We start from the raw sequence: 25981 nt of genomic DNA on the forward strand, positions 1-25981 counted from the left end.
AGACCAGCCTGGTCTACAAGAGCTAGTTCCAGGACAGGCTCCAAAACCACAGAGAAACCCTGTCTCGAAAAACCAAAAAAAAAAAAAAAAAAAAAAAAAAAAAAGAGATGAACTTTAATAAAAAAAATGTAGAGATGAAATTTTTTAAATACAAGTTTGTCATGAAAGTCATACCTTGAGAAATAGGACGGTGGAAACAGACAGCTTGAAAGACTGACAAAAATTCTGTAGAATTTAAAATTGCTGTATTGGTAGCCTGACCATTGGGGAGCAATATAAATATGAGAGAACGTGTCTATACAATATCTTTCAATTAGTACAATTTACTTCTATAGCTATAAATTCCAAGTGAATTTAAAAAGGTCACTTCAAGTATTGATTAGCAAATGCCTCTGGCTCTCTGATCCTGAGGACAGTAATCACAAATTCATGCGGGGGGGGGGGGGTTAATCTCTCCAGAACAACAGAAAGCTAAGAGTCAGGGCCAGGATCACACTTTCTTTGCCAAATAATGCCTCTGGACTTTTTTTTAAAAAGTTGACTATGGTTTTACACGTTTTCCTCCTCTCCCGCCCATGCTAAGTACTATACTTCTGCCGGACTCGCTCTCAGGCCTAGCTGACCCAGGGGAAAGGTCTGGGCGATGGGAAGCAGAACCACATCTGTGCAGATTCTCGCTCCACACCATGCCGCCCTCTGCGGTTGAGTGGCAGTCACCCCAAATCTGTGCCAAACCACGGGGGCCAGGAGGTCGTCCCTCCGTCAGAGATGCGCGCGCAGCTAAGCCCCCAGCGCACTACCCGGCAAGCTGTGCGCCGGCCTACAACTCCCAGCAGGTTCCTGCAGCGAAGGCGCTACCCCTCGGCTCCCAGCGTATTGCCGGTTCCCCGTGTCTTCTGTGCTCACTCTCCCTCTATTAGAACTCCCCTGCGGGAATCGGGCCACTTTTTACCCAGTGTTCTTCACCGCAGAAATCAGAACGCAGCAGCGGAGGCGTTACAACGCCCGAGGGGGCGTGGCTTTGGGAACCGGAAGGAGCTCCTGTTCCCCCAACTTGTAGGAGAGGCTGTGCTCGAGACCAGGTAACCTTCCTACGGGGGCATAGAGAGGAAGGCTGAGGCTTCTGCCCGCGGAAAGAGTGCGTCAATTCCTGCCTTTGCCAGCCCCTTGGCCTTTGGATTGCCTTCAAAGATCAGGTATCTCCGCTCCCACCCGGCTTTTTGCCTGTCTTCAACTCATTCTCTGTGTTATCTCTCAGATCTGTTGGGTATAATTTTCCACACTCTCACTTCCACCCTCGTTAAGTACACACTATCTTGCTGCTGTGGTTGTAGTGCGGTGGAACCGTCGCCAGGATCCATTACTTCAGAAAGTTCCCGCTGCCTGATTGTAGCCGTATCCACCCCGGTAGCCAAAGGCCACCTTCTCCGTGTCCGATTTAGAATAAGTTATTGCCCATGTTTTTCAATCCGAACGAGTTACTGTTTTTAATTTGTGGGATGGAAAAGGAGAAAAGTTTATATGATGAATACCAAGGAGCCTCGAAAATGTATTGAACTTCCTTTGGAGAATGCTGTTTGTTTGTTTACTTGCTTGCTTGGTTGACTTTAAAGCTGCCCGCGACGGACTTTTTATACGATGTGTGAATTATTTAATTGAAATTTCATCATCAAAAATTTTAAACTGAATAAGATTGTTTAATTGCGGTAGTAAGAATGTGCAGCAGCCCATTCTCCCAACGTGCTTAAAAGTTTACAAAGTAGCATTTCTGGAGTTTTCTCTGCCTGATCTCATCTCTCTCTGCAGCTTCCTTCCAAGCCTCTATGTGTGGATAAAATGCTAATTCCTCGGTGCTTTTTCTGGCAACCAGTAATCCTTTGGAAAGTTAATTCTCAGAAAGCAGCTAGGAGAATTTGACTGATGTATATATAAAGGGCAGGAGTGAGATGAGGAACTAAAAACTATCAGCTAGACTGTGAACAACCTTGAAACGTGTGCACAACCCACAACACTGAAGGACAGAAAGGTTTGACACAGGAGTAGTGCAGTGCCAGTGGTCAAACCTACGCGTTCTTGATTCCAATACAAGAGTTGTTTCATTTAAAAAGTTTACTTTAGATATCAATTCTGCCAATGTTATACAGTACATACAGTAAGACTTTTAAAGCAGAAGGTATATTGTTTTCCTAATAAAAGCCAATATGCTGTGCTTCCTATCCGTTAAGGCAGTCTTGTCTCAACTCACTATCAGCTTTCTACCTAGTTCTTAAACAAAGATGAAAATAAATCGTTAGAGATTTTAGTTTTAGCGCTCTCTCTCTCTCTCTCTCTCTCTCTCTCTCTCTCTCTCTCTGTGTGTGTGTGTATTTGTTCATGTAGTGTCATGTCTACTGAAGCCAGAAAAAAGTGTGACTACCCCTGGAACTGGAGTTACTGGTACTTGAGAATTTCATTCTTTGGGTGTTGGGAACAAAACTCTGGTCCTCTGGAAGATCAGCAAGCCCTCTTAATAACGGTGTGGTCTCTCCAGTAAAATTTTTCATTTTTTTCTTTCTCTATTTACAATGCTTAAGATCAAACCTAGGCCTTTTGCACATCGCAGGCAAGCACTTTATCATTTGGCTACATACTTATTTCCGAAGATAATATACTTTTCTTTAGAAAATTTAAATAGACATGAGTTGCAAAAAAGAGTGTAAAACTAATTTTTTACACTAAGAATCTATGCTAAAATGGTTAGCACAGTACAGTACTTAATAGCAAATTAAAATGATAAATATGAGTTGTTTCATATCACAAGATAAAATAGATTCATTAAAATGTCAACTTCTAAGCTAGGACTCAAAGAAATGTGTTGAAATGAGCTTTTAAAATCTAATATGAAAGGTTTTGAGCTAGCATAAAGGAGTTACCTAAGATTGAACCCATCCTTTGGATAATAAATAAGTTTTTTTGTAGGCCCCACCCTTGAGGGAGGCACTGCACCTTGTAGGCACTAATTGGTTGAAGTCTCCCAAAGGCACTAAGCAAAATGTCAACTATACAATCACTTTTCTTATGCCTTTAAGTTAAAAGCTTCCTATTGATTAACTTGCTATAGCTTTACTTCTCAGCATCCCTTGCTTGGAGTGCTATAGAACAAAAACATTTGAAAGGAGCTGTAACATGACAGATTTGTGTGACCTTAAATGAACATGAGAATCAATGAAGTGAATTACTGCCTCAGGAACTTTGGAAATTTATGTTGAGAGAGTAAGGGAAACTCTTCAGTACACAGGTATATTGTGGCAGTACTGGAAGGGTCAGGTGGTTAGCAAGAGGAGTATTTTTTCTTCTCCTGTCATAGTAATATTTAGGGTTCGATGAAACCAAAGGAAAGTTCCTTTAAAAGCTTTGAGATGTGGAGTGTAAATTTAACAGTACTTTCATTGAGGGAAAGGAACAGACAGAAAACTGCTCAAAGCAAGTAATATATTAGCTGAAGTTTTATTTGGCTTCAAGGCACTTCTGTCTTAGATTGCTAATGGAATTTGTTTTCTGAGGGCTCATTTTGGGGAGTTCTTTAAAGTTTGCTTTAGATGGTTATATAATTTGGATTTTTAAAGTATAATATTTTAAATTTATTCTTTAAGAATTTTATACTTGTAGGTGGGTGGTGGTGGTGCACACATTTAATCCCAGCACGTGGGAGGCAGAAGCAGGTGGATCTCTGTGAGACTGAGACCAGCCTGGTCTACAAAGCAAGTTCCAGGGCAACCAAAACGGTTACACAGAGAAAAGCTGTCTTGGGGGTGGGGGGAGAAAGAAAAAGAATTTTATACTTGTGTACAATGCACAATGGATTTTGATTATCTTCAGTACTGTTCCCCAACTCCAGCTCTACCTAGACACTTCCCCCATGTTGCCCTCCCAACTTTATTTCCTCTTCTTTCTGTTCTTTTGAAGTAACCCAGTGAGCACAATTAGTATGCTATTACGCTCATGGGTGTAGAGCCATCTGCATGGGCAACCAGCCAATGGCTGCATCCCTGGAGGAAACTGTCTTTCCCTAACAGCCATCTACTGCCAATAGCTTCTGTGGTAAGCCTTTCCCTAATTCATGCTGGAATGTTGACTGGCTTGGGGAGTTCTTGTGTAGGCAATCACAGCTGCTAACAGTTCATGAGTGCATTGGCCCTATCATACCCAGAAGATTCTGCTTGGCACCCCACTCCCCAACTTCAGGCTTGTATAGCCTTTCTGCCTCCTCTTCCAGAATGTTCCCTAAGCCTAGGGAGGTGGGGTATGATATAGACAGATGTTCCTTTTAGAGCTGAGCATTTATAGTTGCTTATTCTCTGTGCTTGGACTGTTTGTGAATCTCTGAATCAAGAGCTATCCACTGCAGAAAGAATCTTCCCTGATAAGAGTTGAGAACTGCTTTAATCTACGGCTGTAGTGACAAAAGTAGAGGGAGCAGTTTACTACTGCGTCCATGTAGCAAGTAATAGTATTTGGGTCCTCCCTATGACCTCCCCACTCATGGGTTCTTGATTAGGTTTGCCATACCAGGCATAAGTTTCTCCCTGAAAAGTAGGTCTTAAGTTCAGTCAGAAAGCAGTTGGCTAACCCCATAACCTTCAATGTCATTCTTTCTTCCATGGGCATAGCCTGTAAGGTTGGTCGTTGTAATATCTCTCAGCGTTTACAGATGAGGAAGACTTTTAATGACTTTTTGCCCACAAAGTCTGTGTAGCAGTTTCCTGTACTATAAAAGCTAGCTATCAGGGAAGAAGCTTTTGATCAGTGCCAACTGGATTTCTCCATATATCTTGTGACTGAAATGTGTGGTGTCTTCTGCAATAGTGTCTCAACATCAAGTTTCCATGGACAACCAAGAGCAATGGCAATAGCTTGTGTATTGTCTCTGAGATTTCCCTCCTATGCCAACAACTGGAAAGGAGCTATCCCACACCTGACAGTAATAATAAATACCCCTTGGAGACCTATGTCTTAAGAGCTTAGTGTCCAGCATTGAGGACTGTATCATGGACTGTTATTCATAAATAACTTTGAAAACTACAATTGGCAGACTCCACATGCTGCTGACGCTAACAAGAGCTTCTTCTTGAATATTGTGAATGTGATTGTCTCAGGGATGTTGTTCCTTGCTGTCAAGGTTTACAGGCTGCCAGTCTCCATCTCAGTTAAGGCTCCTTTCTGCTAATCGGCTTATACTGTTTACTAGGAGTAAAGCCACACCGATGTGTTTTGGACACTGCCATTATCCTTACATTTTTTATGTATATACTAGCATTATTATATATGTAAGGTACCTTTGAAATAATCATTTCTTTTTCTTTGCAGTTGCTTTGTAAATATTTAAATCACATTATGGGATTACTGGACAGACTTTCAGGTTTACTCGGCCTGAAGAAGAAGGAGGTTCATGTTTTATGCCTTGGGCTGGATAATAGTGGCAAAACTACAATCATTAACAAACTTAAACCTTCAAATGTAAGTATTTCTGTAAAGGTTCACATTTTCTGGTTCTAGCGAGAGTTATGTGCAACATTACTTGGAAGTTATAACTTTCTGTAACCTTGTTAACTGCTAATCTTACGGCTGATTAAGGGGTTACTTGCTGCATATGCCGCGTATTTATACAATATGCAGGTAAATCTTGATTATTAAGCAGAAATATTCTTTTTCTTCCTTCATACTTCTCTAAAATGTTTCACAAACTAAATTTATTTATAGATTGCACTGACTTTGTTTGAATTTCTTCTTCATGGGAAGAACAAAGCAAAGGGAAAGATGCCTCATTTTTCTAGGTTCTGCAGATAATTAGACAGTGCTGTGCATTTTGGTGACAGGTAGTTATTTCGAGCAACATGTGAATGAAATATTATTTTATCCCTGAGAATATATAAAGCCAGAACATACAACATATGATTCATAAGTCACAAGTCAGCTTTGTTGCACATAATTCCTGATATGATTTGTTGAACTTTAAGCTGTAGCTGTCCTGGTTCAGAAGAATTGAAGATCTTAAGAGCAGTTTGTTTTGCTTCCCCCACCCGCCTTTAAACTGTAGAAATAATAGCTGAAAGGTGTTATTGAAATGAAAGGTTTAGACGCTCCATACTTATGTTACTCGGTTGTATATTTCACATTTTTTTCCATCTTATTTTAGATTCATCACTTGTGAGTTTTCATCTACATTTGGGTGCTATTGTCAGTTAACTAACTGTATTAACCATTTGATCTATGGTGTTCTGTTAGGAAAAGTCTTATAAGACTTTTCCATGTTGTCTCCATATATATATTTGATATTTTTATAAGTTGATTTTAGACTCAAACTTATTTTTAAGAATAAATTATCCTAGTGTTGTATTTGAAATGATAAATATCCTCAGTTGAGAGGGTATTTTTCACCCTTTGTAAGAAAGAATGTAGTTTTGACCAAGTCAAGGCGGTATTTATATGCTTTTAATCTTAGCACTCAGGAGGCAGAGGCAGACCAATCTCTACGAGTTCCAGGCCAATCTGGTCTACATAGAGTGCTTCAGGTCAGCTAGGACTGCATGGTGAGATCCCCCTTTTCGTTGGGAGGAGGAAAAAGCATCTAGCTTTTTCTTGAAAAATTCCTAAGCAATTTGAATATTCATTTGATAATGTGTTGCATATTAAGTTGATACCTTGCTTATTTTATTTCTCCTCAACATCAAAAGAGCCCTTGGTGCTGGGTGGTGATAGCACACACCTTTAATCCCAGCACTTGGGAGGCAGAGACAGGTGGATCTCAGTGAGTTTGAGGCCAGCCTGGTCTACCAAGTGAGTTTCAGGACAGCCAATATTGTTACACAGAGAAGCCCTGTCTCAGAAAAACAAAACCAAAAAAAAGAGCCCTTGATTTATCAAGCATTGAATAACAAATACCTAGAACGAGGATTAGCACTGAAATATATTTTAGATGGTAGATGAATAGATTGATGTCCATTATTATCATCATCATCATCATCAAATTTGATCATGGGATTTTGTTGATTACATGGAGATATAGTTTTTAACAGAGTTGATGAAACTAAGACTTCTCTTAGAAATTCTGTTCTGATCCTGTTGATACTGGTCTAATCACTGCTTGCCTCAAATTACACAGGCTACACTCCTTCCTTTCTTGTTGCCATTCCAGTTTAGTGACTGGATGTGTTTATTCCTGGGTAAAACAGAGGGAAATTAATACTAGAGATGACTCTTTGTTGGGGAGATAGCGGCAAGTGTGCCTGTTGTGGGAAAGCCAGAGGTTGACTGCAGTTTTCGGCTTCAGTTTCTCTCCACCTTACTTTTTCAGACATGATCCCTCACGGAATCTGAACTTCACAGATTCTGCTAGAGAAGTTGGCCTATGGACTCCAGGATGTCCATTGTATCCATTTTCTGAATGTGTGCAGTGCCTGGCCTTTACTTTGAATTACTGTAGGGGAAGATGAGTTCCATATGAATCTACTCTATCCTGGCTAACTTCTGGACTTTCTTTTGTGGATTATTTCCATTAGAACTTTGGAGAAGAAATAGTTGAGGGATTTTATCCCTTCAGGCTAAATTTTAAAAGGAGTGTGGAGAACCTAGGTAATTATATAGAGGTAACTTAATTATTCTAGTTATAATTCAGTGAAGACACTTGTTATTATTTGGTGTATTTTTCTGTAATTTCATTAAATTCTTAACCTTTATCATGTGATTGATGAAAAAAACCTTTTAAATAAAAATGGTAGGATCATAGGAAAAACAATAAAATTAAAAAACATTTTATTCCAAAGCTTGTTGTTCAAGGAACCTCCAAGAAATGAGGCAAGACCCCAGATGCCACAAAATAGTTTATTTTTTCTAGCAAATGAAAACAATACTTTGGGGGAACTAGTTATGCAGCTCAAAGGCTGAGTAGACGGAAAAGCTGAGGAACCAGACCTGGGGGAGGTCTGGTCGCAGCGCATTGCTGCTGATGTTCCCATGCTCCAGTTCATTTCCAGCTTTTCTTCCAGTTGGCTTTAAATTTTATAAGAGTAGAGTACCCAAGTGAACATGCTAATGTGAGGCAAATTTTCCCTTCTTCTACTCTTATTTTCACATAAAAGGAACAAGATTTTTTTTTATTTAGCTATTATAAAGGCAGTATGAGGAAACCTAGGAATAAGACTAACCAAAATGAGAATATAATTATAATAATAGCAAACATTTGTGGAATTTTATAGAAACCATGCTGAGTATTTAGTACCTATTAGCTCATTTAATTCTCATAATAACTTTATGAGCACAATAATATAGTTGACATTTAAGCAAACCTAGGTTTAAATAACTCGTGCCAGGTGGCAGAGCACATTAGGAGTGATTAGGAGGCTATTGTAATTCAGAGCACCAAACGGAAAGGTCTAGTCTAAGGTAATGGCACAGGGCCGGTAAAACTTAGAGAGCGAATGGCTTCATACTTAGCATGTAACGAAGGAGAAGTCAAGAATAACTTCTAAGCATCTGTATCATAAAGTGGATACATTTTTGTTTAAATGAATGAACAGTTTTGATGATGGAAATTCTAGGAGGCATTTAATGTGTCAATTATCAGTATATTTTTAAATGTCTGTGAAACCTGTCAAAGTGTGTCCTGCTGTTCTCTTGGCCCTGTTCTACAGGGTTCTATAGGGTTCTTCCTGTAGAACTCCTCACCAGAGCCATCATGACCCCACCTATCTTAATTCAGCCTGTATCACTCTTTTACTTAGCAATGTACATTAGACATACACACCTTCTGTCTTTCCTGAGTAGCAAGTTCCTTCTCTACCTAATCAGTGTACTGACTAACTCCATTTACTGGAATATTCTTGGCCAGGAACTTGTCCTAGGGTTTCCCGTACCTACCATTCTCTCCCAAGTTCTCTTTATCCATGTTGTCATTGTTGATGGTGGCTTACATTCTCTGTCTGATGAGCCTCTTGAGAGCAGGACCAGACATGAAGATAGACAATTACAAATATACGTAAGTTCAATGCACATAAGTTTAATAAAAATAATGTATACAGTGATTAAGAAGTTCAACATAGGAGCCCAGAGTGACTTTTTTTAACCTAATATGAAAACTTACTTACCTTGTTTAATAAAACAAAATGTGAATTTGCACATAAATGTTATACCAATTCATAATTGGCAAGTAAACCTTATATTTTTATGTGTCCCTATTACAGAAATTGTAATATTTAATTTTGCCATCACCTTGGTAGCATATCTTAAAAATGAAAAAAATGGGTATCTTTGTAATTGCAAATATCTAAATTTATGTCTTTTCTTGCAGGCCCAGTGTCAGGATATAGTTCCAACCATAGGATTCAGCATAGAGAAATTCAAGTCCTCCAGGTAACCACATTCTCTTTGTGACTCTGAAGCTGGGTTTTCATACTTACCTGGAAATCAGTTGTCATTTCCTGTCCCTATGGGTTTAGACCTTTTTGTACCACTATCTTTAGTTTATTCTCGGCCCTTAAAGCTTAGACCAACTCTTGAAAACTTCATTAGCAAAGGAGACATTTTTAGGTTATTCACTGCAAAATAATATTTAGATTAATAAATTTATTTTTCATTTTTTTAAATATTGACCACATTTATCATCCTACAGCCATGTTGATTGATCTGATAGAACTTAAGATATTAAAAGATAACCATTTAACTTAGTTGCTTAAAATATAGTAATGTCTTGCTTTTGTTTATAGTTTGTCTTTTACAGTGTTTGACATGTCAGGGCAAGGAAGGTACAGGAATCTTTGGGAACACTATTATAAGTAAGTATTTTCATGAGTATTGCTTACTACATGGCTACATTTTAATGTCAAATACTGATTAAAAATCAAAGCGAAATCTGCTATAATAATATAACTTCATACAATTCATAGCACTGTACCTTTGTTCTCTTCTCTGGTTTTGGTGTCCATTTCTCTATGTGGTTAATTTAGCTACACTTTAAGAACCAGCGATCGGGCTACAGAGCATATGCCTGCAATCCTAGTACTTGTAATACTAAGAAAAAAGGATCACAATTTAAGGCCAGCCTGGGTTAGAAGCCTGGGTTATCAGTGCTTACACAATACTTTGTCCACTCACATCTGTGTAATTATGTACCATAGCTGCTTTCATGAAGAAACTCTTCTATTCAAATTATTCCTTCAAGGGCCAGCTCAGAGATAAGAATTATTACTGGCTATATTTAGTGAAAAAAAAAAAAACAACAAGATTGTTTCGCAGCTGATGACTTGTTTTACAAATGTTTCCAAACAAGATACTTTTCAGAGGATACAGACATAATGTTTAGTAAATATTTCAGATATAACACTGCCAACTTACTAGGACAAGATGTTTTATACACACTTGGTATTGCATGTGGTGGTAAAATATGTCATTATTCTATTTCTTTATATTATACAGAGATGGACAAGCCATTATTTTTGTCATTGATAGTAGTGATAAATTAAGGATGGTTGTGGCCAAAGAAGAACTTGATACTCTTCTAAATCACCCAGGTATCAGTGGAATTTCTGCCATGATGTCTGTGCGTTGGGTTCTATCTATATGTGTTGCTTTGTTTCTTAGTTTAAGAAAAAGTTTTTTTATGAAATAGAATTATTTTCAAATTAAATTATAAATTTTAAAGCTTGTCAACTGTACAGAATTTATAAAAACTGCATATTTTTTTAATTTCAAAGCTTTATACAGTGATTTTTTGTTTTATTTTGGGAGGGAATACTGGCATTTATTTCTTTAACATTAAAAATTCTCTGCTTTGTTACATATATAAATAATCTATAGTAATAAGAGAGTAATATTCAGACAGAAAAGATGAGGGGAAATGGCATTCTGAGCAATAGGATATTGGGTACAGTTGCTTTGGTTACCTTATTTTCATAGTACGTTGAAACAGGAGCAGCTAGCAAGGTGGCCATGTTTCTGCCTTGTTTTGCTCTCAATGTTAGGAAAACTTCAAGTAGGAAGAATAATTAGATTGTGGTTTTATTTATTTTTTATTTAAGTATGTATGTGCCTGAGTGTATTTACATGTACCATGGGCATGCAGGAGCCCACAAAGGCCACAAGAGTGCTTCAGATCCCCTGGAATTGGATATACAGGCAGTTGTGAACCCCTGGGCTTTTTGTTTTTGTGTTGCCTAGGTAACAAGGGTAAGTTAGGGAATTAAGTGAAAAAATAAACATGTAGAATATTGGTAAGTGTGTTGTTACAAGGAATTAGCTAGAATAATTATGGCTGGAAATACACAGTGTTTCTACAAGCTGTGAAGTTGCTGGTGTGCATTGTCCTTACTGTGGAAGGCGATTGCGCACAAAGGTGGGAAAGAGATTCTCCTGGATTCTAAGCTCTTTAATGTGTTTGGACTTGGCTTCACTTAGCAGCTAGGAGCACTTGCTGCCAAACCTGGGATCCATCCTGAGTTTGATTCTGCAGCTCCACATGGTAGACAGGGAGAGAGTTGAATCCTTCCTGTGACCATATGCCTGCCATGGCACACCTATATCCGTGTGTGGTCACACACTCACACACACGTGCACACACAGTTAAATGTAAAAAAATAAACAAAACCTTTGGAAAATGCTTTCAAAATTGTAAATGAGAAAAATAACGTTGTTAAAAAATCTCATTTGTTCATGATGCTGTCTGTGACTTAGAAAATAAAGCAAGTCCATTTCCTCCTCATCTTCCTATTTAGGTCTGTCTCCTTTGTGTTGACAACTGCAAACAAGAGAAATATTTGTCCTTTTGCATAACTGCTTCTCTAACGGCTAGATTCTCCTTCTCTGACTTTATTCTTTGGTTTAAAGTCCCTAGCACACAGTCTTACCAAGCAGTTTTGATTTCTTTGTTTAGATGAATGTCTAACTGTGCATCTGTGTTTGTGTATGGGTCATATTAAAAGAAGCAGTGGGAAACAGTTTATCTTATTTCGGTTTTAAGGTTTTAGGGCAAAGAGATCCAAATCACTAGAAGTGTTATGATGGCGTCTTTCTCTTTCAGATATTAAGCACCGCCGGATTCCAATCTTGTTCTTTGCGAATAAAATGGATCTCAGAGATGCAGTGACATCGGTAAAGGTGTCTCAGTTGCTGTGCTTAGAGAACATCAAAGACAAGCCGTGGCATATTTGGTAAAACATTTTTATTTCTCATTTTGTCTTTCTGAAAGGTCTGTGAAATGTAGGGTTCTGCTTAGGTTTTTCTTACATCATTTATAAATGGCAAACATGGTAGAATGCAAAGTATTTCACAGAATTGTGGCATTTCAGTTATTCATGAATATGTTACTGTTAACTTTTCAAATTCTTTAGCACTATAAAAAGTATGTTTTTTTAAAAAAATCTTATGGTAAAAAGCATAAATAAAATAATCCATTTGCTGTCCTGCCTTCAAGCACAGTGACTTGCTTTTTCACTTGAAATCAGCCAAACCCAATCCTTTCTTGGGAAAGTCGCCCTCTGGTGTGGCCTTGTCTGAGTCATCCTCCGAGACTGCTATTGTGTTTCACCATTACCATGTGGCCCCTTTTTTGCTTTTTATTTTGGCGGTAGTCTGTCTTCCTAACACTAGCCTCAGCTCTCTAGGAGTTGGGATTTCTGCCATGTTTTAATTGCTGCCTTATTTTTCTTTTCCCAATTTTGTGACTAGTACATGGTACATATATTATACATTTATTCAAATGAGGAAGTAGAGGTAATGGTTGTATATGGACATACTAGCAAACAGTGTCTGAAACTGCTGTGCGTGCGTTATATATTTAGGAAAGAGTTTCTTAATTCTTATGTGCTACCTTCCTAAGATCCTCTTTTGCTACTTACCCACTTACTTTCCCATGCCCCAGAATGTCCTTCTGTAGTTTTTTCCACTTTCCATAAGAGTTAAAATAATAACTGGGGGGAAGTTGGACACAAAGTAGAGAAGTTTACTGTCTCTAGAAGTGACCTAGACTGTAAAGCAAAAGAAAGTGGAGCCTAGAAATCCCAATATGGAGTGGGTGATGGGAGTTCCGCTCCTAGCAGCATTTTGAAAGTTAGTATCTCTTTAAGGGTGTGACCCCTGATAGATCAACCACACACCAGGGGATACCCCACACCTAAAACTTTTCAGGGGTAACATAAACTGGACTCCCTGGGTTTTTAAAAGAGAGACCATGAAGTTGAATGGGTGGGGGGGGGGGGTGAATGTGCTCTGAACAGATTGTATGAAATTCCAGAGAATTAATATCATACTTTTAAGAAGCGTCCTTAAGAGCTAGCCTTGGTGCTGAACAGAGCAGTGTAAGTAAACCCCAGAGACCACCTCAAGATTCTGTGGGGCCCGGCATCCCTCTACCAAGAACAGAAACAGTGAAATCTTTCTTGGTCTTGAGTGGGGGTGGCACGGGGTTGATGGTACTCTATGGTTGTTCAATTTGAATCTGAGATCCAGTCATATTTAATAGTTAAAGGAGAGTGTGATTTTTTAGACAGAAAAAAATTTTGAGATAGAAATTTTGCTATCACAAACCACTGAACTCCAAATTGTTGGACTCTAAAGACAACATAAATTCAAATAAATACTAATGTTTACATTGTGCAGAGTTCTGTGTTGCCTTGACAGGAGGCACAAGAAGTGTCCATGAAGTGTCAATTTCATGAGTTAATCGCCCCTTTCTACCTAAGATAACAGGTGAATTTATCCAGATTTATTTATTCAGTTATGACATCTCAAAATGTCTGTGTGAAAAGTGAGGTCATGATGCTTAAAAATATTATATTCCCAGGTCTGTGTTCTCCATACAGCAGAGAAAAATGACAAGAAGTTTTTTAAATTGCCTGTAACTTTACTTCTCCTTAATTCAAACTGGACATCATTTTGCTAAACTCAAATTAGCATTTCATTTTTAAGATTTGTTCTGCATTTTGTGATATCTTTTAAAGCATGCACAAGATTGAAAATATGCTTATCCTTCTTTGCCAACTTCAGCTCTATGGGTGGTTGTCCTCAGGGATAGAGGAGATTAAACATTACCTGCCTCTTACCTTAGATTGGATACAAGTATATTGGTATAGTCTGAGAAACTAAAGAAGAATTCGGGACCTTCCTTTTTACCATTTTTACTAATCATAGAGTCTAGGGTCTCATTTGAGTTAGCATGTTTTTGACTTAGTTCCTTCATGATATATTTGGATTTGTATATTTAATTGTGAAATAGCTAATAGACATCAGATGACTGGATGGAGAAATGTTAACAGCGGAAGAGAAAGCACGGCCTGACTTCTCTTTGTGGCCTGACATCAGTCAGGGAGCATTTACTGTGAAGGCCTGGTTGGAGAAGCAGCTACCCAGCCAGAGGCCAGGAAGAAAAAGCTCTTCATGGCTAAGAGTGTACTTGTTCTGTTCTAGGAATGGCTAGGTCTCTGGCTGCCACTGAGAAATGGAAGGGGAAGCTATGGGAGCTGTGGCCACTGAGAGATAACTCTGATGGAGGAAGGTCATTGGTTAAATAAAAAGAAACTGCTTGGCCCTCATTGGTTAGAAGATAGGTGGGAGGAGTAAACAGAACAGAACGCTAGGGGGAAGAGGAAGTGAGCTCAGACTCCACAGCTCTCCTCTCGGGAGCAGACGCCTCAGAGAGACGCCATGCTCCCAGCTCCGAGGCAGCCGCACGTGATGAAGCTCCGACTCAGGATGGACATAGGCTAGAATCTTCCCGGTAAGCGCACCTAGGGGCGCTACACAGATGATTAGAAATGGGCTAAATTAATATGTGAGAATTAGCCTAGAAGAGGCTAGATAGAAATGGGCCAAGCAGTGATTAAATGAATACAGTTTGTATGTTGTTATTTCGGGCATAAGCTAACCAGGCAGCCAGGGTGCTGGGGACACAGCCCTGCCACCCTTATTTCAACAAATGGCGCCCAACGTGATGGACTAAACCCACTTAAAAAACCTGAGAAGGCTTAAAAATAAGGAAGAGAGAGTTTAACACAGATTTTTGCTGTTTGTTGGTGGCGTGCTGTAGAGAGATTTCCTGATTCGGCAACAGCAGCAGAAAAAACACTGTGTCATTTTAAAGCGCAGCTTCTTGGGGCTGTGCTGCCAGCGTGAACTCTGGCTTTAAAGCATTTGTGGCACTCTGCTTGTTAGAGGCAAGCAAGCGCTCTGATCTAAGAGAAGCTTCCTGACTCAGCTTTAGCTGCAAAACCCTGCAGCTCATTAAGAGGTCCTGCCACGAAACACTTAAATGGTGTTGACGAAAAGCTGAACGCATGCTTTTCGATTTTCAGCCATAGCAAGAAAAAAGCTGCGCCGTTTAAAAATGCCGGCTTTCTGGGATGTCCTGCCAGGGCAAACTCTGACTCTTTTACGCAGGTGGTTCATGTGGTTTGCAAGCACAGGCTGCTGAAGCTCGCTTGCTGGCAGGGACCTTGAAATGCCATAGAGTTGTGGCAGTAAATATGACTACAGCCAGTACCTCAGCCATGAGGCTGGAAAGCTAAGGAGTAGGCTGGATCCAGCTGTCAAAGCCACGGCTTTAGTCCTACTGAGATTGCTTGGTAAATTAATGGCTCTTGTGGTCAGAAAAAGAGAGATATACAGTAAAGAGAGATTCAAAGACAAAGAAAATTTCTAAATGGTTTACTGTGTGTTAAAAATATGTGCAAGCTTTCTAGCCATAAATAAAGGACATTGAGCTTATAATTCATGTTCCTAGAGAAGCTAAATAAGAAGGTGAATCCAAAAGCAAAACACATAGGCATCCTCATGAATGAAGGCGATGAAAGGAGACAGAGACAGAGACCCACATGGGAGCACCGGACAGAAATCTCAAGGTCCAAATCAGGAGCAGAAGGAGACAGAGCACGAGCAAGGAACTCAGGACCACGAGGGGTGCACCCACACACTGAGACAATGGGGATGTTCTATCGGGAACTCACCAAGGCCAGCTGGCCTAGGTCTGAAAAAGCATGGGATAAATCCAGACTAGCTGAACATAGCGGACAATGAGGAATACTGAGAACTCTAAGAACAATCACAGTGGGTTTTTGATCCTACTGCACGTACTGGCTTTGGGGGAGCCTAGGCAGTTTGGATGCTCACCTTACGAGACCTGGATAGAGGTGGGCGGTCCTTGGGCTTCCCACAGGTCAGGGAACCCTGATTGCTCTTCGAGCAGATGAGGGAGGGGGACTTGATCGGGGGAGGGGGAGGGAAATGGGAAGCGGTTGCGGGGAGGAGGCAGAAATCCTTAATGAATAAATAAATTAAAAAAAATATATATGCAAGCTAAAAGTTGAAGTTCTTAAAAAAAAAGGAAGAGAGTTGTGTGTAGTAGTACACACCTTTAATCCCAACACTTGAAAGGCAGAGGGGGATTGACCTCTGTGACTGGGAGGCAGAGACAGGTGGATCTCTGAGAGTTCAAAGACAGCCTGGTCTACAGGGTTACTTCAGGTCAAAGATACAGAGAACCTGTCTCAAAAAGCAAAGAGTTAAAAGTAAAAATAAACAAAATAGAGGTTAAAACAAAGCTGCACAAAGATGGAAAATCCACAGAGAATTTTGATACTGTATGCTATTATGCTCTCTTTAAATTATTTATATGCTGAGGAAGGAGCAACAGATGCCAAAAGATATTTATTTATAAATGCTGCTGAACTAATCCAACATAGATATTTTGATGCCTTGACTTTGAAATTTGGATCTAAGGACATGATGCTTTGGAAAGGAGTTTCTTATTTTGTTTTCACAGAGGATGAGACCCTGTTCATTTCTTCTATTCCGATTTGGTATGATGGACCACGCCCTCCTGAAGGGTTGGTGTGAACTCCTTCAGAAAATTGCTTCGCTCAACTGCCAACTGAGATGAAACTAGCACACAGGTTATACCATGAAAGACCTAATTAACAACGCCCCCATTCAGCAGGAAGCAGTTTGGAGAGAAATAACTGCGCCCATATTCCCAAAAAATGTTTATAAATGTTCTTTTACATTTAAAGGGGGATATGATATAGGTATGAATAATTTGCATTAGTATAGATTTTGCTTTATTGATAGAGATTTACGGTCAATTTTGTTATATGTATATGTATTTCTGATATTGATTAAGATATTGTGATTGTGTAGTTCATTAAAAAATGTAATGTATAATTAAGAAATCGGTTAATGGATAATAATTAGTAATGGTCAAGCTTGTAGTCATGTTAGTTAGATTTTCTAGATATATAGAGATACATTTCAGTTAGATAGACATTCTTCATATCTTTCAAAGACTGCAGAATATGCCATTTAATGTTTTAATAACTTGGGATTTTTCATGACAATGAGACACTCTGCTCCTGGCAGCACCAATCTACTTCAAGAGGAAGATGGGCATCAAAGAGGCTCGTTATGGAGTTTGATAGCCATTTGGGCAAGAAACTGCTCTTGCCTGGACTATTGCATAAACTTTACACAGAGAACCCACAGAGAGAGGACTACTGAACTTGCCTAAGGTGAGATGATCTTTCAGGGTTCCTGATTCATGAAAGAGTCTGCAAGACATTCTGCAGGACACAACAGATAGTAACTGAACTGACTTTGAATTTTCCTGCTTTATGGAAATGTCTGCTGGATACCATGGGCCTGAAGACTGAAGATGGATGCCCCAACAGTACAGAGGAACTTTGGGTGATTGTCCAGGCAACGAGATGTCTCTGTTATTTCTCGAGTTTTAAAAGTTGCTTTTTTCTTGTTTGCTTAGGTAGTATTGTATTTTTCTGGAGTCTTTGATGGAGTTAAGAATAGTTAGTTATAGTTATAGTTTTCCTTAGTTATGATAAAGATTATTGTAACTTTTACTTGATAACTGTTTCGTTATATGTAATTTTGCTATGTTAAAGTTAAAGCCTTTTTTTGTTGTTGTTGTTTTTTGTTTAAACCGAAAAAGGGGAAATGATGGAGGAAGGTCATTGGTTAAATAAAAAGAAACTGCTTGGCCCTCATTGGTTAGAAGATAGGTGGGAGGAGTAAACAGAACAGAATGCTGGGAGGAAGAGGAAGTGAGCTCAGACTCCACAGCTCTCCTCTCGGGAGCAGACGCCTCAGAGAGACGCCATGCTCCCAGCTCCCAGGCAGCCGCACGTGATGGAGCTCCGACCCAGGATGGACATAGGCTAGAATCTTCCCGGTATGCGCACCTAGGGGCGCTACACAGATGATTAGAAATGGGCTAAATTAATATGTGAGAATTAGCCTAGAAGAGGCTAGATAGAAATGGGCCAAGCAGTGATTAAATGAATACAGTTTGTGTGTTGTTATTTCGGGCATAAGCTAGCCAGGCAACCGGGGTGCTGGGGATGCAGCCCCGCTGCCCAGGGCCATAAAGTCCAAAGCACTGGAGCATGTGGTGAAGAGCTTGATTTTTGCTCTAGTTCTGAGTTTTACAGTTCATCTCAAAGGAAAGGTGGAACTTCTTCGGAGAAATATATAGGGTTTTTAGTCACTTGGTTTCACTTGTCTCATGGACAAGGATCTCTTTCCTGTATTCTTGTCTAGAATTATATGTGCCAAAATCAATAGTTTGGATTTTTGATAAAAGTATTTTAGCTACTAATGCCTTGCTATTATGATATGTAATCAAAAATGTGCTTTTAGTAATTTACCTCATACCATTTGCTTCTGACTTCTTACTTGAAGAATTCTTCTCTAACCTGTAGTCTCAATTTAACAAGTAATTCCTTGGCAGTAATTTCATTAGTTAGAACCAGATTAATTTAATTCTCTAGGTTTTCTACTATGCTTTAGATGTTGCTTCCCCACTAAGTGAATGCTATAAAATAACCTCTAATTATTCAGAAATTTTAATTATGTATTAATATCATCATAGGTTTTAAATAAGTTGCTAGATCTGTAACACATATTAGTCTATAGCTCCCAAAACGATTATTTGAACTTTGTTATTTTAGTTTTATATACCTTAAACAATTATAGACGAAATATCACATTAGAGGTTTAAGGATGGAACACAATAGAAGCACTTTTTCTTGTACATGCATGTTTCAAATAGGTAATTCTTCAATAACCATGTTAGGTCATGGTAATATTCTCTCAGTTGCAGATGCCAAAGGTTACTGAAGTAGTAAATATAAAAGTACAATTGAAATTGACCGGAGTTTTGTTTTCTTCTAATAGCTTATAAAGGTTTATAGCAGCCAAGGGGTGGTGCTGTATGCCTTTAGTCTCAGAACTTGGGAAACAGAGGTAGGCAAATAGAAGTTTGAGGCCAACCTGGTCTATTCAGTGAGTTTCAGGGTAGTCCAGGCTACACAGAGGAAGAAGTCAGTTGATTCTGTGAGTATACCGTGACCTAAGTCAAACATTTGTAACAAGTAAATGCTGTTGGATCCCTGGGTAGAGCAGGGTAGGGCAGTGAACTCTAGATTTTTCTACAGTGAGAAAATAACTTGATATTTATGTGTTCTTAACATTACTACAGATTCTCAAAATTTGTCTCATGTGTATTTTCCTAAGTCCTCAGATTCTAAGCTCTTATTTATATTCTATTTTAATACTTAATAGTTTTGCATAATGTATATTAGTATTTATTTCTTTGCAATATGGCAAAATTATTATTATTTTATCCTAGAGTTGTATGATGCCATAAACTGGACATTTCGTTTAACTTTTATTTCAGTGCGAGTGATGCCATCAAAGGAGAAGGACTACAGGAAGGTGTGGACTGGCTTCAAGGTACACCGCACGCTACTGTGCATCTGTAGCCTCTTTCTTTTTCATTCATTTCATTTCATTTTTATATTTTAATTTTATTACATCAATGCCTCATTCTTGTTTTTTATTTCTGCTGTCAGAAAAAACAATACAGTAAGTATCTGATACCTTGCTGCATTTACTTTATTTTATTTTTCTGGCAGATTTAATTAATTGTTTCTCTGTGTATATTCAATATATATATATATATATACATATATATATATATATATATATATATATATCAGATCTAGAAAATGGTTTTAATTTATGGACCCAGATTTTCATTAACTCTAGTAGTTGAAGAACACATTTAAAGTTTGAGACAAATGTTATGGACCAAATGACAACTATTTTTTTTCTACCATACTGTATACTAATCCATATATTTTTTTATTTATACATAGCATATATACACAAGTTTCAACATTCATACGAGTATTATAAATACTATTATTCTTTTGATACCTTGTTTATTTTCAGTTCAGTTTTTTAAATCAAAATAGCTATAATAGATCATTGCTATATTAGGGAATAAATTAAGTTATAGTTTCCCCTAGGGTCATATCATCTGCTGTGTATAAGAACAGCTTAAAACATGCAGAGCAATAGAAAGGTGTGTGTTCTGTATGTCCTTTCTGTAAAATCTTTATGGCCAAATCAAAAGTTTTCAGTGTAAACAGAATTTCTGACTATTTGTTCTTTCTGGGAATCTTTCCACTCTGAATGGGGTAAAAAAAGATACAAATTCTAATTACAATTTGTGGTTGTAAGTACTATTTCCTTGTACTTTAGCCTTTTACATTAGACATGTATAGTATCTTTTTCATTTTCTTCCTTCATCTTTTGGAAACTATGGCAGAATTATAGCCTGTTGTGTTGGGTGGAGGAGTAATCTGCCTACAAATGCTAAAAGCACGTTTTATAGCAAATAGAAATATGTAAGATCTGCTCTTCTAGTGAATTCCACACAGAGGCTTTTCATTTCTTTTCTCTTTTTTTTCTTGTTTTTTGGTTTTTTTTGGGGGGGGAGTGGTGTTTTGTTTTGTTTTGTTTTTTGAGACAATATTTCTCTACATAGCCCTGGCTATCCTAGAACTCATTTTATAGAGCAGGCTGGCCTCAAAACTCAGATATGCCTGCCTCTGCCTCCTGAGTGCTGAGATTAACGGCGTGCGCCAGCACTGCCTGGCACAGACTTTTTTAGCTTGTATTTATTTAATCAAAACATTTACTAATGACCTTTCTAGTCATATTTTATTAGTAAGTAAAACAAACATCTCTAATGGTTCTCAAAATTAGTAAAGGAATATTTTCTTTGAACCCACCAACTTTGTGTTTCAAATTATTATAAGAAGTGTTCAGGGTTATGGCATGGACTTCTGAAAGAAACTGATTGTTACAGATTAAAACCCCAGAGAAAATAGAGAGATGTATTTTCTTTCCTGCCTCTTCCTTTACCAATGCTGATGTTACTCTCAGTGAAGATGCCACGTGCGTGCTTAGTGTAGTGACTGAGCACAGCACTGAACAGAAGATGATATAGCTTCTAGGTTTTGGTTTCTGTCTCTCCTTTCTTCCCCACCTTCATTTATAGTTATATTTTTATTTTTTTAACCCATAGCAATAGCCACTAGGTGTCAGTAATGATCCAATTTTATACGACTAATTTTCAACGCTTCTTGGTACCAATTCTTTTTCTTTCTATTCTGACCTATTACCTTCTGCCCCAAGTCTTTGTGAGAATAGAATATTGTTAGAACCTGTTCTGTGTCCTTTTGTTGCAACAGTCTCTGCAAGGTAAGTAGGAGCATCCTTGTCTGCTCTGTGCAACAGGAAGAGTAGCAAAAGAGCTGGCCTTGAGGCAGACCGTTTATCCCACATCAAGAATGGATGTGGTAAAAATGGTAATCTTGTTTGGAAAGCTGGAGAGCTGATGGATGTAGTTTGGCTTTAAAGGGCCCCAAAAAGCTGAATCCTAAGTGGGCAGCCTGATTCACATGGAAGATCTTCCCAAGGGTTTAGAATATGCTTGTAAGTAAAAGATGGATCTGGAACTGAAAAGAGAAATCATGACTTCCCACACCCAAGAACTACAATAGCAAAATGAGTTTTAAGGATCATTCTTTGCAAATATTCAAACACTATCTGAACTGGAGAACACCAGACTCACGATGTGTGGCAATAGTAAACTTAAAGCAAGGCGGGGCTGCAAGTTCCATAGATAATATTGTAATTCTCCTCTGTTTCCTACACCACCAGGAAACAAACAGTAGAGGTAGGCATAAGATAGAGAAAGTCATCTGAGGAATCAGACTAAGAAGGAGGCAGATGCCAGAAGTGGCGGCGCACACCTTTAATCCCAGCACTCAAGAAAGAGAGAGAGGCAGGCAGATTTCTGAGTTTGAGGCCAGCCTGGTCTACAGAGCAAGCTCCAGGAAAGCCTGGGCTACACAGAGAAACCTTGTCTAAAACAAACAAACAAAGAAACAGAAAAAACAAGCAATCTAGAAAACAAACAACAGCAACAACAACAACAACAACAAAACAAGAACAAAACCCCAAAGAGGTTATATTGAGAAGATCCTGTATCCAAAAATGAGACAGTTTAGAAAGAGAACCAAAAAAACTAGAGAGGAGTAGTGGGTCATCAAAAAGTATTTGTTGGAACTGAATCTTGAGAGCCCAGAACAGGGGAAGAAAATATTTCTACCCAAGACACATCATTAGTAAGGTTCAACCCTGAAGACAGTGGAAACCTGTGTAATCTTCCCGAGGTGGAAATAGGTTTCACATAAGAAAAGGAATTGCTACATCAAACTTCCCAACACCCACTACTTTGGAGCGACATGGTAATGGTGAGTGTCTGGAAAAGATCATAGAGGATATACAGTAATGACATATTGAGGCAATGTCAAATGTGACCGTAAATTAAGACACGTTCTGCTGTATTAGTTCAAGGAGAGAGTAAACCAGGAAAAGAAAAAGACAAGATCAAGGAGTTCATTTCCCCCATGTACTCCTAAAGTGCTCATTGTGCAGGCATGAGGCCTAAGTGAGATTGAATCTCCAATACTTACTGAAAGCCAGTAGCATTCATCTGTTGTCCAGTGGGCCTGTGGCAAAATGCAAGGCAGAGGTGGAGAATCCACACAAGCCATGTTTCCGTTAGCCTGGTATACACAACAGCAAACACAAAGACCTGTTTTAAGATAGAAGACAAGGACCACCACCATGTTTGACTTCTGACCTTCACACATGGACCAACACACATTCACACAGACACATGACTATGAATGTGTTCACGTGCATCACACACTCTCAAAGTAAGGATAGACAGGGAAGAAAGGAAGGATGACTAGATGGATCAGGAGCTAGGAAAACCAGCCCAGGAATGGAGGATAAAAAAAAAATCCCTGAACTGTTAATGGAAATCCCAGACTGATGATGAAAGGGATCTCAAGAATAACTAGCAAGCGGAGAAAAGGGCTGTCGAGGTGGGAGAGTCCTCATGGTGTTTAGAAAAGAGTTCTTCAACAAGATGTAAACAGGGACTAGACAGATTGCTCAGTGGTTAAGGCTGCACCTCCAGAGGACCTGAGTTAACTTCTCAGCACTCACATGAGGGCTTACAACCACCCAGGACTCCAGTTCCAGGGACTCAACATTACTAGCTTCTGTGAGCATCAGGCATGCACATGGTACACAGACATTCATGTAGGGAAAACGCCCATATACATAAATAATTGTTTAAAAAGAAGGTGAAGATGATAGGTTATGTAATGTGCTTCACATGTGAGACTGAATTAGTGTTAAATGTGCTTTTTAAAAAGGAAGAAGAGGCCTGAGGGTGGTGGTGCATGCCTTTAATTCCAGCACTTGAAAGACAGAAGCAGGTGGATCTCTGTGAATTCGAGGGCAGTCTGGTCTACAGAGTGAGTTCTAGAAGAGCCAGGATAGTGATACCTTGTCTCGAAAAAACAAAAACAAGTACTCCTTGCTTTGCTGGGTAGAAGGGGTGGTGCACACCTTTAATCCCAGCAGTTGAGAGGAAGAGGCAGGCAGATCTCAATGAGTTCAAGCTGCCTAGTATACAGAACTAGTTCCAGGAAAGCCAGGGCTGTTACATAGAGAAACCCTGTCTTAAAAAAGAAAAGAGAAGAAGAAGAAGAAGAAGAAGAAGAAGAAGAAGAAGAAGAAGAGAAGGAAGGAAGGAAGGAAGGAAGGAAGGGGAAAGAAACGGGCTTAGTTGAGATTATAACCTTAGAGGAAAGCGCACACACCCACCTTTCTGAATGCTGCATGACATTGTCATAGTCATACAAATAATGATGGCAAGCCGAGTTAGAAGTGTTAGGGCCATAAAGCTTGCAAAGGGAGAATTGAATGGGAGTGTGAGAGCTGAAGTCTAATAAGGCTACTGATATTTCAGGTATTGCTGTGTGTGCTTAGTGAGTTGTAAGTAATTACCTAGAAGGGGATTAATTAAGTAACAGCGACCAAAAAGGACCAAAGACCAAACAAACTGTTAGGGGTCTTTCTAGTAAGCCTGTAGAATTAGCTAATTCCTTACCTACTGACAGCTTATATAAAAATTAACACAGCACTATTAATTGTATCTTAAGAAGAAAACGTATATGCAGGTAGGATCTCCCTGTGTTGTATAGATTGGGCTTGAGTTAACTTAGAGAATAGGGTTGCTGGTCTTTCCCTTGTGAGACTGATAATAGTTTTTTGTCTGTTTGTTATCAGATCAGATCCAAGCTGTGAAGACATGAAAAGATAGTCTCTGGAGACCTCACCAGTTTTCAGTTAAAGGTGTCTATGTAAGGCATAGTGAATAATCTCAAATTTATTTGAAAAGATTTGTGCAACCAAGAATATTTTACAATATTCTGCTTGGTTTTATGGACTCTGAAAGAATTTTTTAAGAATTTAGGACTTATGACATTGTTAATCTGGCCACTAACTATAAAATTAACATTACCTCTGAACTCCTTAGTTACCAGCTTCTTGTAAAGGTCTACATATTGTTGTAATTAGAATGTGTAAATACCAGCTATAAGCCATCTCAATATCCTATCATGATTTATGATATCTTTAATGTATTTTTAGTTTTAATTGTCTTCTAAAAGTTCACTTTATTGTATGACTTTAAAGCTCAAATTGTGTTAGTGAAACAGCTTTAAAGAGTTATAAAAGATCACAGGTAATTGGTATATATGTAATTTTTATTGTGTCACTATCAAAAAAAAATAAAAGATACCAACTAGAGTGCTTTGTTCATGACAAAAAGAATAATGTGTTGGTGTGGTGTTTGGTGTTTTACTGCCAATCATTATATGAGACCAGCTAAACTAAGTTTATTTTCTCACTGCTTACTGAATAGTTCCATACTTTCTGATCAGGCATTGCTCTTTAAACCAGCATGTGTGTTTTTCCCTTCACAGTTGTGGAGGTTTGGGTATGTGCTCAGCCCATTCTTTTAGGTCACTCATATGTGTAAAGTATCCATCGCCTTCACTGAAATCACTTTAATAAGGGAGAATCTGATAACATTTTACATATAATTAATAAACTTTATTTCATTAGCTGAAAGACAATATTGCATTTTCAGATTAACAAATTAAAATTTAATAAGTATTTAACATTAATATTTTTATAACTGCCTTGTTTTTTCTCTCAACATGCCTCTGTGTTTCTGTTAAAAGAGAATATAGGAGATAATTTATAAAAAGAGAGAGAAAGGAAGGAAAAAGGGTTACTCTTGTTCAAACTTTGAAGACTTCGATTTATGTTCAGCTCCTTGTTCTTAGTCCCATGCCAAGGCAGTTTCATGCCTGTAATACCTGACAGAGAAGCTCCTCACTTCCAAGCTAGGAAGCAAAGAAGAGAAAGGGCTGGGGTAACAAAACCCCTTCATGGGTCCATGCTCACTTCACTGTTTAAGGAGCCTACAGAGTATAGTCAGGATCCAGTACCTCAACAAACTATTTATAAACTGCTCTGTGACTGTTCTTTAAAATTCTAGATATATGTCATGTTTACAACATGTAACTTTTCATAGCCTAAAACCCATTTATAATTGTAAACTCTAAATTCAAGTTCCCATTTGAAATTAGACACTGAGACTACTCACATAACAGTGGTGTCAATCCTGAAAAAAATGCATTTGAAAGAAAAGCTATGAATTGTATAACAT

At 38.5% G+C, this 25981-nt stretch overlaps 1 protein-coding gene across 2 annotated transcripts; it reads left to right on the top strand.

Annotated features, from left to right (window-relative positions):
* Positions 1 to 832: 832 nt before the first annotated feature.
* Positions 833 to 25053, top strand: Arl6 (ADP ribosylation factor like GTPase 6). 2 transcript variants are annotated; one of them, XM_041678568.1, is made up of 9 exons: positions 833 to 1196; positions 5347 to 5496; positions 9326 to 9387; positions 9741 to 9809; positions 10450 to 10544; positions 12050 to 12179; positions 19706 to 19761; positions 19881 to 19893; positions 24532 to 25053. In XM_041678568.1, exons 2-9 carry the CDS (start codon positions 5374 to 5376, stop codon positions 24563 to 24565), a joined length of 582 nt encoding a protein of 193 aa, XP_041534502.1. In that variant the 5' UTR covers positions 833 to 1196; positions 5347 to 5373; the 3' UTR covers positions 24566 to 25053. The 2 variants fall into 2 exon arrangements, with proteins under 2 accessions (XP_041534502.1, XP_041534503.1); XM_041678569.1 differs by lacking the exon at positions 19881 to 19893 and having other exon boundaries at positions 839 to 1196.
* Positions 25054 to 25981: the final 928 nt, after the last annotated feature.

Source organism: Microtus oregoni, unplaced genomic scaffold (assembly GCF_018167655.1).
Source record: "Microtus oregoni isolate MIOR12 unplaced genomic scaffold, Mior012 000030F_ref0000283, whole genome shotgun sequence".
NCBI lineage: Eukaryota > Metazoa > Chordata > Mammalia > Rodentia > Cricetidae > Microtus > Microtus oregoni.

What these genes read in the sequence shown, in the direction of transcription:
- Arl6 (XM_041678568.1), top strand. Translation starts at nt 5,374, where the DNA reads ATGGGATTACTGGACAGACTTTCAGGTTTACTCGGCCTGAAGAAGAAG. An exon ending in ACAAACTTAAACCTTCAAAT is followed by an intron (nt 5,497 to 9,325) that starts GTAAGTATTTCT and finishes CTTTTCTTGCAG; the next exon opens with GCCCAGTGTCAGGATATAGT. An exon ending in CTTTGGGAACACTATTATAA is followed by an intron (nt 9,810 to 10,449) that starts GTAAGTATTTTC and finishes TATATTATACAG; the next exon opens with AGATGGACAAGCCATTATTT.